The sequence below is a fragment of the Aspergillus piperis genome (assembly GCF_003184755.1).
Source record: "Aspergillus piperis CBS 112811 unplaced genomic scaffold BO85scaffold_7, whole genome shotgun sequence".
In the NCBI taxonomy this organism is placed as follows: domain Eukaryota; kingdom Fungi; phylum Ascomycota; class Eurotiomycetes; order Eurotiales; family Aspergillaceae; genus Aspergillus; species Aspergillus piperis.
Window position 1 is genome coordinate 1,188,410 of NW_020291597.1, and position 11,888 is coordinate 1,200,297.

The 11,888-nt window shown below is 49.7% G+C and overlaps 2 protein-coding genes across 2 annotated transcripts; both read right to left on the reverse strand.

The window, feature by feature from the left end:
• Nucleotides 1-5,260: 5,260 nt before the first annotated feature.
• Nucleotides 5,261-7,344, reverse strand: erg5 (C-22 sterol desaturase erg5). The gene is made up of 4 exons (XM_025655180.1): nucleotides 7,024-7,344; nucleotides 6,800-6,950; nucleotides 5,476-6,715; nucleotides 5,261-5,421 (listed from the first exon to the last, which is right to left on the reverse strand). The coding sequence occupies exons 1-4, from the start codon at nucleotides 7,181-7,183 to the stop codon at nucleotides 5,386-5,388; spliced, it is 1,587 nt and encodes a 528-aa protein (XP_025516608.1). The 5' UTR covers nucleotides 7,184-7,344; the 3' UTR covers nucleotides 5,261-5,385.
• Nucleotides 7,345-8,934: 1,590 nt separating this feature from the next.
• On the reverse strand, nucleotides 8,935-11,549 carry BO85DRAFT_468306 (signal recognition particle subunit SRP68). The gene is made up of 3 exons (XM_025662254.1): nucleotides 11,027-11,549; nucleotides 9,800-10,933; nucleotides 8,935-9,743 (listed from the first exon to the last, which is right to left on the reverse strand). Exons 1-3 carry the CDS (start codon nucleotides 11,215-11,217, stop codon nucleotides 9,236-9,238), a joined length of 1,833 nt encoding a protein of 610 aa, XP_025516609.1. The 5' UTR covers nucleotides 11,218-11,549; the 3' UTR covers nucleotides 8,935-9,235.
• Nucleotides 11,550-11,888: the final 339 nt, after the last annotated feature.

Here is an 11,888-nt window from a genome sequence, read left to right on the forward strand (position 1 = left end):
TTCGCAACGGAATAAACGGAGTATCAACGAGCACCATTGTGCTGTATCCACACAGTCGAGCCCTTGGGTATGTGATACGATCAGATCTCTGTATGACGGGAACCACTGACCTCGTTCTAGTAAATCCACACTATGAGTCCTTCTGGTATCCGTCCTTTTTATTTAGGATCAATGGGCCAGTGATCACCTCCAGCTGCTATGGGGGGGAACGACACGAGCACAGCATAATGGGAATGTGAGGTGGTAGTCCCTTCGTGCAACATATCGCCTTGTACATGGCGCCCATTGCTCATCCTGTACGGAGCAGCTTGATGCCTTGTAGGTCCTTTTAGAAGCAGATAGAAGGAATGATGAAACACAGTGCGTCTCCCATTTCAATTCCATCAAATCTTTCCGCCAATCCCGACAGCTTTATGCTGTCAACCCAAACGAACTGGACTTTGCCCTGTTACTTACAGGTGCTTGCTTCGACTGTCTTCTGAAGGTTCTTCAGACGCAGTGATAATTTCCAGGGGAGATATTTGCGCCGCTATAAGCACAGTAGCTGGGAAGAGACCTCTGAGTCCATCAACTAATGAAGCTCGCAGTAATAGCCAGTAATCCTTAACGCGCACAGGTCGAGTATCATATCATCAATTTGTACCCACCAATTCCGGTTAGATAACCACCACCAGACCATAAGACCAAGAAATACAGCAGTCACGTATGTAGCAACTACGTAGCTGACCATAGGGCCCATCATGGTGTGTCTGTGATACTTTGTTCATCCTAGCATGGATAGCATAACACGATTTGGGATGGTAGGTGGTGGTGGTAACCCCTAATATCGATGATCTCAAAGACCAGGTTTTTAATCCGGCCTGCTATTCCGAACGCCATAATGGTAGATGAAAGAATTTCAGCAATGATAGACCTGAAGCTGGGAGTGTGTTCAAAGGGTAATTTGTTCATAATGAAAGAGCATGCTAATCTTCTTTCTTTCTGGAACTATCGGTCACGCAGATCATATTTTGCCCTGCCGATGCGCGCATCTCGAATTTAGAGTCGGCTGATCAGATTCCCGACTACACCACCAATCTCACAGCCCCCGTTCAGGTAATTTGGCTTCATCTCCTTTAGGGCTAAACATATTGTTATTGAGGAAATATAGATTAATTGGTGATAGTGTCTCTCAGGACTCTCGAAGACTTTCAAAAAGACACCTCAATGACCCTGAACAGAGTGTTCTCGATGGCGAATTGTTATACCATGGATAATTATATTCAGGTCCAATCTTTGCCGTCATCATCAGTCAGACATTCTCGCTACTTGGCCCCCGTCCTGATTTCGCGATTGCATCGAGAACCCATGAGATGAGTTGGGCAAATTGGGACAGGGTGCTCAGACATTCTCGCGTGTTTAGACGACTATGTTGCGTGGATGTGGTGGATGTGGACCACTGGTCAGGCTGGTCATGCTAGACCTGAGACCATGGGTAGATAGACAGTAATTGACTCTCCATTCGCTGCTTTAATCTCCATTTCTCGTACGTTCGAGCCTGCCAGTGTATCTCTCTGCTGAGATACCCTGTGCTGGCGTCTCTCTTAGGGTGTCCCTTCCTTGACTCACAGAAACGAGGATCGTCCGCCACGATCCTAAGCATTTCCTGAATTGGGGTTGTTCCCACGTCGCCTCAGGTCCCATACATACTTTTCCTTGCCTTTGACACCTGTATCCATCCTCGGACCTCTTCGAGCGGTGATTCAAAGAGAATGCGTATTTCGGCCTGGATAGTGTGATCGTCCTATCTTTTTTCGCCCGAGGGCCTGCTCGACTTCAACCATGATGCCCAGGAACCGGGACCGCTTTTATGCATTAACGATACGCACGCATGACGCTCACCTATGTCAATCTCAAGATTGAGCTCCCATACCTGTCCCTGCTTGATCATATAATTAAATTTATTATTTGTGTCCTTTAAGTTGGTAGGGATGACCACACAATCCTCTGGAACAGAGATATTATCTTTTCAATAAACCACCTGCCGCGCCGTCCAGCCCAACCACCCAGTCAGAGTGAGGTATAGATTGGCCTTGTTTTCGGGTAGGATGGCCGGGGTTTTATTCTTCTCTGTGTAACACACTTATATCTTGAGATCTAGATATAATCAGAACCTGTACTGGCGGACAGTGTACAGCTGCATCCGGGTGTCAACCATGGTATCCTGAGTATCACCCAGAACCTCATATGTCAGGGTTGTCGAGCCTATCATCAGGTTCCAGGATCAATGGTTTAAACGGTAGGATTGGACGAGCCTGGTTAGACTAGTCCGGCGAGGTGGGGGGGGGAGGAGGGAGAATAATAAGAATATATATTGGATTCCGGCTGGGAGGCTCACTCTACGGCGAGGACCACCTTACAGAAGCCTGTGAAGAAGAGCATATCTGGCTGAGTAACTGTGTTATTCTCACACCAGGTAATTGGAAGATAAAGGTCCTCCTTATCTTTCTCCTTATTCTTATTTAGAGAACTCTCATGGTCCATATTCTCAGTGTCTGGCTCTAGACTGTTATCATTAACCCCCAGTCTGGTTTCTGTGACAGCTGATGAATCCAGCTCTCGTAGCCCTACTCCGCTGATGTAGTATATCAGATGAATCTGAGCTTGGCAGGCCTACCTCAAAATCTCCAGCGACCACCACGCCCAATGGGCCTAGGCTTCTTGTCTGCCTGCGTCGGCCGCCAGTTGTATGACTGGGAGTTTGATCTTCTGCAATCCGCGCATTCTGTGCACCTGGATGCAGAGATCGTGTCTGTTTTCAATGTCGCAAGAGTGAAAGCATTCGCCTTGAGATGCATCTCAAGGTCAACGCCTGTATCCGCCCCGGTGAGTGATGGTTGAGCTTCTGTAGTGGTCTCTGCATCGATCATGGTATGATGAACTATATGACAGGGAAGCCAACTGCATAAAGAGACTCAAGTTTTTTTCAGGGTTGATGTGTACCTGTAGATATCGAGAAAGAGAGAAGAGTCTCCGAGACCGGTACCAAGATAGAGTATAGTTATCGATATGTGATAAAACTATTCGCGAGGGTGTACTTTCCCAAAAGAAAAAAGGGTCTGATCGGGGCAGTAAGTATAAGAGTTTAGCGTACCTTATACCCAATAGGCTCCTTCACGCTGTAGCCTACTAAGAGCAGATATATAGTTAGTATATAGGGCTCAGACTAGACTCTTTACCTCCCCCGCGAAGCCTGGCCATTCAAGGAGCCGCTCAGGCCCTAACAGGAAGTCCGAGGGGCCGACCCTCTGCGTCCTATAACATTCTTCGTTTACCAGATCTGGAAGTCTGTCCACAGGTATTTGCTGTATTCCGTTGTACGGTTTGACTATGCTAGCTTTGTCCCCCGGGCGGTAGGTAAGACTTGCTAATTTGGTGAAGAATTCTTAGCGAGTTTGGCGAGGATTGACAAGTCTTCCGAAAGTATCGCTTCGTACTAGATTGATCATCGATATACCACGCCTGACTGAAAGAAGGAACAAGGACGGAACACTGGCATTAAGGACCCGGCCCAACGTTCGTTTATGGTGTCTGATGTCATCTTAGCCTGCATGAGTCCCTAGTACTTCGTGAACTCTGCTGATCCTTCGATGACTGCGATGGCTTGCTTGTATGTAGTATCAAGACCATAGTTGCCCATTTTAACAATAGGCAGAATATCTTCAAGTCGATGAGATGTCTAGAATTTAAGTAGTGATGTTAAGGAACAACATAATTGGGTTGAAATCATGGACCTGCCTCCATCCCAATCTCTCTGGAAAGATTGTTCTCCCAGTGCCTCCATCAATGAGGACGACAGAAGAATCACTCTACTTTGAGTGATTGGCATATACTCCTTAGCAATGCTTGTAGCTATCATCGACATCACAGCTATAACCAAGAATACCATGTTCACTGTCGACATTAGCATCACCGTTGATGCTTTTGATTATCGCTGCGGTTGTTGGAAACGGAGGACAGGTATGTCCGCTCCTTAATCTCCATCGGCAGTCAAATCTTGCATTAATTTATGTGCCAGATATAAGAACCGCATAGTTGCGCACTTAACTTTCGTCGTGATGTAATAGTAGTCCCATAATATATCAGTCCGAGAATATAAACGTATGCTATATCCCAATACGCAATGCTATCAGCTCGTGGTGTCATCGACAGCCTCCCGACAAGCTTCCAGAAAAGGTTTCCTTTTCCTGTTTCTGGTCCATTCCAACCATCGCTGAACAGTTTGCGCTTGAAACAGGAACCACATGTGCTTCCCTTCCACTTCCAACTAGCCTAGTAGCTACTAGCTTGTATCCCCTCTGGCATTTCTGGCAGGGTTGTGTTGGTTGATTGGAAGCAGAATATGTAGATTTATTCGGTAGATGCCGCATGCATAGTGGCCACTAGAGGAGCCCAACATGCCTTCTTTGTGTTTTTCTAGTTCTGGGTGTGTCATTAGAGGGTAGACGGCAGCGGTAGCATGCCGGTTGGTTTGCCTTTTGGGTATTGCATGTTGTATATAGGTTTGTTGAAGAGAATATGTGTTTTTTAGGCAGTGGTAGTTAGTGAATAGGCATCTTTGTTTGATGTAGGGTTTGGATGGGCAGATTGCTATCGCAGTGGATTTTTGGTATATATAGCTGAGTAGGGAACGTAGTATGTGCTTGGAGAGATGCTGTATTGTTCTTGCAGGGCAGTGTATATGTCGATGTTGTACCAGAGTTGGATTGTTGGAGTAGAGAAAGTCTTTGGGGAGTGGGAGTGATGGGCTTTATATACCATGATGGGTATGGCTTGGTGAAGGGTTGTGGTGGTGGCGAGGGCTGGATGTGATTCCAGACACGGTTATTGAAGGACTGCTGGGAATAAACCTATTCAAGTACATCTTTCACATAGGGCTAGTGATCGTATTCTATTCCCTGGCTAGCAGCTCAGATGTCACATTATTATTATTAATTCTAGGTAGCGTGGTCTAAAAATGACATGTCCTTCAATGCGTCGCTCATCGCGGGAGCGGACGACCGCAGATGGATCGTTTCGATATCATGTTACTCCAGACACCCTGTCCGCGGCGTCGGTGCCTCCAACAGACAGAGGCCAGTGGCCGTACCTCAAAGGTCGACCGTCCGCAACTCCCATCCAAAATATTCAGAAAGGATTGGAAAAAGGAAAAACAGTACTACAAGTAGTTACATTTCAGAAAGGCAAAAGAAAAAATGCCTGCAGCCATTCTATCACCAGGACAGAAGAGGGTGCCCGTAGTCACGAAGCAGGCGCTTGCTTTTTCCAGCAAGGCAGGAAAATCCGGCATAACTGACGTTGCAGCGCCTGACGTCTTTAGTGCTTTAGCGAAGACGGCAGAAACGCTCAAGGGCGGGGACGGAATGCAAGCAGGCAATCATCCTGGGCTTTGTTAGCTTTCAACAATTCAATTCGGTATAGCGCAAGGAAACATACCTGAGGGAAGATCGTGGCAAAGACCTTGATGTCTTCCGACTCGGGAGTGGGAGTGTGCTCCCAGTCCATCTCCATACTGGCCTTGCCAATCATGGCCATCAGGTTCAGCTGGGCGTAGGTCTGACCAAGGCAATAGTGGGGACCGGTACCGAAAACGAGCCAGTTCTTGGTCTGCTGCTCGGCGGTACCAGTGATCCAGCGGTCAGGGTCGAAAGAGTCGGCGTTGGGGTAAGCCTCCTCATCGTGGCAGGCGGGCCACACCGAGGGAATGATCATGGAGCCCTTGCTCACGGTGACGTTCTCGCTAATGGGGAAGTCCTTCTTGACCAGGTAGGGAACCATGATAACGGGAGGGCGGTAACGCAGAGTCTCCTTGACGACAGCACGAGTGTAGGGCAGCTGGTCAAGCAGCTCCATGGTCAGAGGGGCCTTAATATCACCGTTGCGAACGGCCAAGTTCTCCTTGCGGACCTTGTCGAGAACATCGGGGCGGTCGGCCATGAGCTGGAACAGCCAGGTAGAGGCAGCACTAGTGGCATCCTGGGAGGCGAACAGGAAGGTGAAGATGGTCTGGGCAATTTCGTAATCGGTGAAGTCACGCAGGACCTGAGCGGGCTTTTCGACTTGGATACCCTGAGCGATCTTCTCACGGTACTTGGCGGAGTCCTGCTGAGCCTTGACCCACGCGTCCATGATACAGGAGATTTCTCCGCCAGCAGCCATGCGAGCCTTACTCTTGGCAGCACAGTTGGAGAACTCGGCCAGAACCATGTCGGCAGCCTTCTTGCCGTACCAGGCCTTGGTGTAAGGCAGGATAAAGGGGAAGTTGACCAGCTCCAGGGCAGCAGTGATCATGTAGTAGTCATCGGCGATCTTCTGGATAGCTTCTTCGGTGATGTAGTGACCGACGAAAGTACGGCAGGACACGGCGCACATGAGCTCACGGAATTCGGGCATCCAAGGAGTAGGCTTGAAGTTGTTCTCCTTTGAGATGCGCAAGAAACGGGCGTAGTACTCGTTGTAGACCTCTTCCATGCGAGGGAGGTAGAAGGAAAGAGCCTGGCGAGTGAAAAGACCGTTGAGACCCTTACGGAATTCAACGTGGTCTTTACCGTCCAAGAAGACCCAGTTGTCGGCACCAAGAAGCTTGTGCGCAACGTCCACAACACAAGGCTTGACGTAGGTAGGCGAGTTGAAGATCTTGCGCGACATGTCGCGAGTGGATGCGATAACAACGAACCTATAAGCAGATATATTAGAATCTGGCCTCTTCCAGCCATGCGCCTCGCGACACACCCGGAACATGTCGCAAAGGGTTACTTACTTGTGGAAGACGGAGACACAGCTCAATTCACCGCTGTCCCATTTGGCCTTGTATTCGTGGAACTTGGGGTTCACCGACTGAAGGAAAGGTCCCATGAAAGGCAACTTCCATGCTGGGCCGACAATGGAGCCCTTGAGCCAGAGATAACGGACTATATGAACGGTTAGAATTGAGACGTGGTTTTTCCCCCAAATCTGAGGAATTGGCGTAGAGAAAAGACGTACATTGGTCGTAGATGACAGCGGCAACAAACAAAGTCAACAAGGCCTTCCAAACGGTGAAGCCCTCGAGGACGGAGGCGACCAGACCGGTGGGCTCAAAGAGCCTGGGGGAGACGACGGCATCAGCCGAGGGGGAGACGAAGCTCCCGTTGACAGAGGCCATGTCGGATGATCTGATTGATCAATTGAGACAGTATAACGGTCTCCAACGGGGTAGGGAAGGAGAGGAGGGAGGAGGAGGAGAGCGGCGACGGCGGAGGGAAAAGAAGAGGAAAGCGAATCCAGGGGAGACGCAACTCTAATTTCGGGGCAGAATTATTGGCGAGGGCAGACAAACTCGCTCTGGATTGGCCGGAACGCCGGACGCTGGCAGTACGGCGACGCAGGAAGCCCCCGATGTGCAGGATCGGCAGAATATTATGATTAAAGTCTTTGTTTTCAACAGCGCAAAACAGATTTTGAAAGTAAACAAGAGTATAATATAGTCAATCGTAGGAATCTAGTATATTACTAGAATTTAGGAACAGCTGGTCAAATGATAATATTTTTCGTGACCGATACCCTGCAATTTGTGGGCTTACGTGGGAATCTTAAACAAACCCTTGTACGGAGTAAGAAGGAATCAAATCTGCACGGGAGGATGGCTGATGTGGAGGAGACAATCCAACTGCCCCTGGATGATCGCTCGTATCCGCGCGTATTTTCACGCCATACATCCGTGTCCCGATTCTGACGAGAATGGCTCGTTTGGCAACATCCCACATGCGCTGCAGCCAATTGTCAGACGGCGCTTGCTCCTTTGAGCAGTCGCTAGGCAGGTTATGGCTAGCTCGAATCACTAGCACCAGGTACCGATCTTGTAAAGGGGAGGCGGGTGCCATTCCCGCTCGATAATCAGAACGGTCCAAACCCATATTAACTGGATAGCAATGGTATTACGAACCCTGGGGATGTCGTGTGTTCAATGTTCCGTCATCTCTTTAGATGGTTGTGAAAATAATAGGACAATTTATTAATATGTGGTCCTGGCTGTGATGTAGTCATCTCCACAGTTTCATGGCCATAGTATGAGGCACGTGCCTGTGTAGTAAATTTTCAAGTCACCGTGCTCGCTTCGAATATATATCCAATACTACTAATGGTGATTCACCACCACCGAATGCATTTCTATCTTCCCAAAAGTCCAATGAAATTACCAAGTTACTATAGCACCAGGGAGCAAGCAAGACCACTCTAGACAAAGACAATCTACATCATCCGTATCCGTACCATTAATCTCACAACAAACTTTGATCATCTAGACCGCATAAAGCACAGCGAGACAATCTGCAAACCACAAATTATTAACGCCACATCAGTCACCTCTCCAAACCTTCGGTACAATGAAATGAAAGCCCGGAGGAGCCGGCCACTGAACAGCCCATAGAATTTGAATGACGACGCAGTTTACTGGTAGCCAAGCAATGCAAATTGCTATCGTACCATTTGTTGAACTCTAGAAAGGTGATCCGGCTGTCAAACTTCCGAGTGGATGGTGGCTCGGCTTATCCGGAGAATTGGCCCGTGCGGTTTCTCCGGGGAACTGAGCATCTTTGACGGTTGACAATATGATGTCCGGATGTAGTCGGAGACGTCCGGATGATACTCCGCCTATCAATACAGTGTCGAGGATGAAATCTTGGCTGTTTCAATGTATTGTATGGGAAGATCTCGTCTCTAGGAGTTAAAGACACCTTCCCTACTACAAGCTGATTGGGCCTTACAAAGCGAATGTGCCTCGCAGCCCACCGCCTTGTAGACCGCTTTAAGCGGCAGAACCTAGCGAACCTCGCTGGGAAGATCGCGGATTTAAGTGGACTTAAGAACATACAGATCTGAGAAATAGACTGAGCAAACTGTAACATTAGGCGGTGGCAGAAAAAAAGTGTCCCTCAGTGCGCCGCTGCCAGGACAAACTCCTTATTCACTCTTATGTATATCTTTGAGATTGAAATCAGCACAAACTTGGATAGAACAGTAATAGGTCATCTGGGATATATAGTCAAGATTATTCTGCTAAGCGATCATTGGTCGCAGTCTCATCATCATCAGATTTACTATGTACGCTAGATACACCTGGTGGGTGCTGACATGCAATAGCACATTACACACTATGTCATGGCAATGAAGCCGGTAAAGAGTTAGATACCCTTTCGTAGCCTGAACAATGAAAAGGCTACCGACCAAAGCCGAACCAACCGCGTCGTCCACCCTTCTTCTCTTCCGGTTGTGGTTCCAGTTGAGCCTGAGCCCTGTCTGCAGTAGGCGCGCCTTGGCGAGGGTAGTCGATGTAGTTCCAAGCTACATCGAGGAACAAAGGCTTCACTGGAATCGGCTGCATTTGAGGGGGATAAGGAACAATGTTGGTCAAATCCAGAGCATCACCGGCGTAATCGTGTAGACGTTCAATTGCGGGGCGCTGAGTTACGGAGTTCGACTGTGCTTCAGCGGACATCTTCTCCAGAGTCACCAGACCGCGGTATTGCGCAACAAGGCCCTTCAAGGTGGTTTCCAGAGTCTGGACCTGGCTACGGGAGATATCCAGCCTCGGTGGCCCTTCCGTTTCAGTCAAGGATTGCGGCGACCGTGCGGTCTCCGTGACAAGGGCCAAAGCCTGCGCAAACAGAGCGAGGGCATTGGTGGACTTGCCCAGAATCCCGTGCGATCTTCCAACGGTCAGACATCTGAGAAGTTTCCAGTTAGCATATTGGGTTGGTACTGAAGGGCTGCGCTGCTGTACCTTAGAGCACGGAAATACCGCCGCTTGGCATCTAACTCCCGGACAAACGCCGTATCCGCCGCAACTCCGGGAAGCTCAAGAATGAACTCGATACTTTGAAGGGTGGAATCGTACAGGACGACTCTTTCGCGCAGCCGTGCCAGCTTCTTACCGGTGGCATCGTCAGAAGCCTTGGCACCCTTGGGTAGCTTGGTCGGGACAAATTCGAAAGAAACGCCGTCGTTGTCTCCGCAAAGAACACGGTTACGTCCGATTCTCCACCCAACCAGATCATAGTTAACAGCAGTCCGCGTTATTTGCAAAGCCTGCATCCTCTTATCACTCGGGTCAACTCCCTCTCCGGCAAGATCATCGATCGCAGTCTTTGTAGCATCGACGGCATCTTGACTGGCGATAATGACATTGTCGTAGGCAGCGGCTTTATCTTTCGAAGAGGCATTTTTACCCTCGTCTTCCGCAAGCCACGTACTAAGACGAGATTCAGCTGCCGCTGCGGACGCGAGAGCCTGTGAGATTGCGGCATCTTCCAAACCAACTGTATGCGATCTCCATGTGATGCTTCCAGGGAGTTGCTGCACCTCCCCGTCGGCGGTCCTCCGTGTGCCCGCTGCATCCTCCTTCAGACAGTTGGGGTCCAACTTCTCAACCTCGGACCTGATGGTCGCGTCCGATGGGAAATAGCTAAGAGCCAAAGAGGGGATGGGCTTTGACCGCGGAAGCTTCAGTTGATATGCTGCGTATCTTATACTGGGGTCGACAGTGCCGGAAAGAAGGTCTCGGAAGGCGTCCTTCTTGACTTGCTGACCCAGCGCTGCATAGACGACTCTGGATACGGAGTAGTTTTGGAGACACTGCTCCCAATTGCGCTTCTCCAAGAAGAATGCCCCTAAGAGGGATGCCAGGTATGCACGAGCTTCGAGGACATCAGTGTCCGTAGCCCCAGAAGTTTCTTGATCCTCGAGAACAAGCACCAATTGCTTCGCATATGTGACCGCCTTCCGGAGTTTCGAAATGATGTGACCCCTAGTCGTACCGCTAATTCCCTTGGCCGAAGGGTCTGCCGAGTGCGTAGTCTTCATGTGCATTGCGTTCGCCCATGCCCGTTCGGCGCTGATGAGTAGGGTGTGGACGTATCTAAGATACTCGGAGTGTTAGTGCAAGTTTCATAGCGGACCCAGCCATATCATTGTTCGTAGAAATACGTCAAACATGACTTTAGGAACATACTCCACATTGCTGTTCACATCTTCCGCCGTCACAGGTCGTTTGGCAATGTACTTGCTGCGTTTGGGGGTTGTCTGTCCAAGTCGCTGGCGGGCGCTGTGCAACTTGCGGGTCGTGTGTGCTCGATAAGCGTTGTAATTTCCCGTCAAGAGACTCTCCTCCCTCTGGGAGAAAATAAAATCGGTGATCTCCATCTTGCCAGCAATATTCGACGACTGGGGGAGCTCGGGGCGATGGTGGTGTTCCCACCCGAATGAGTGCGGGCTGAGGTGGTCAGGACTCGGCCAAACAAATCCCCGGCTGATTTCGCGGGATTCTCTTTTCCAGCATCGGGAAAGCTTGCTGCTCGGCCATCTCGAAAATTATCCCACGTCAACCTTCCGGCCACCGAACCACCCCCTTGGCTTTCTTGCTTGGAGCCGTTGGTTCTGTCTTCTCTGAAGCCGGTTCTTCTCTCAAATCTCTCCAGGAGGAGCAGCCATCTAACGGCAGGCTGTGAGCTTCGTGCACAAGATTGCTTTGCGTGGTATGGCCTGACTCCCTTAGCACCCTGCACATTCCTGCATGCCCAGCTCGCTGACCTCAATTGGCATCGAATACAGTTCTGATCCCGATATGTTATGCATCGCAGTCAAGTTTCGGTGAAATTCAGGGTTTGGCACCGCAATTTCTCGAGGTAATGCTGGAACGGGCTGCCGGATGTCTTGAGAACGCGGGACGGCGTTTCTTCCGGGATCCCAATGGCACCATTCGAGGTCGGGGTTCGATCTATTCAACTCTTGGACAGTTCAGTAGCGCGGGGGCGGAGCTTTTGGTTTTCCTGCAGGCACCGCAAAGATCCGCGTCGAATACTTCAACCGCCACT

Coding starts and splice junctions, on each gene's coding strand:
- BO85DRAFT_468306 (XM_025662254.1), bottom strand. CDS start 11,217: ATGGAGATCACCGATTTTATTTTCTCCCAGAGGGAGGAGAGTCTCTTG. Junction 10,934..11,026: donor GATGTGAACAGCAATGTGGA/GTATGTTCCTAA, acceptor CGAGTATCTTAG/ATACGTCCACACCCTACTCA. Junction 9,744..9,799: donor CGGTATTTCCGTGCTCTAAG/GTACAGCAGCGC, acceptor GAAACTTCTCAG/ATGTCTGACCGTTGGAAGAT.
- erg5 (XM_025655180.1), bottom strand. CDS start 7,183: ATGGCCTCTGTCAACGGGAGCTTCGTCTCCCCCTCGGCTGATGCCGTC. Junction 6,716..6,799: donor TGTGTCTCCGTCTTCCACAA/GTAAGTAACCCT, acceptor ATCTGCTTATAG/GTTCGTTGTTATCGCATCCA. Junction 5,422..5,475: donor TTGCCACGATCTTCCCTCAG/GTATGTTTCCTT, acceptor AACAAAGCCCAG/GATGATTGCCTGCTTGCATT.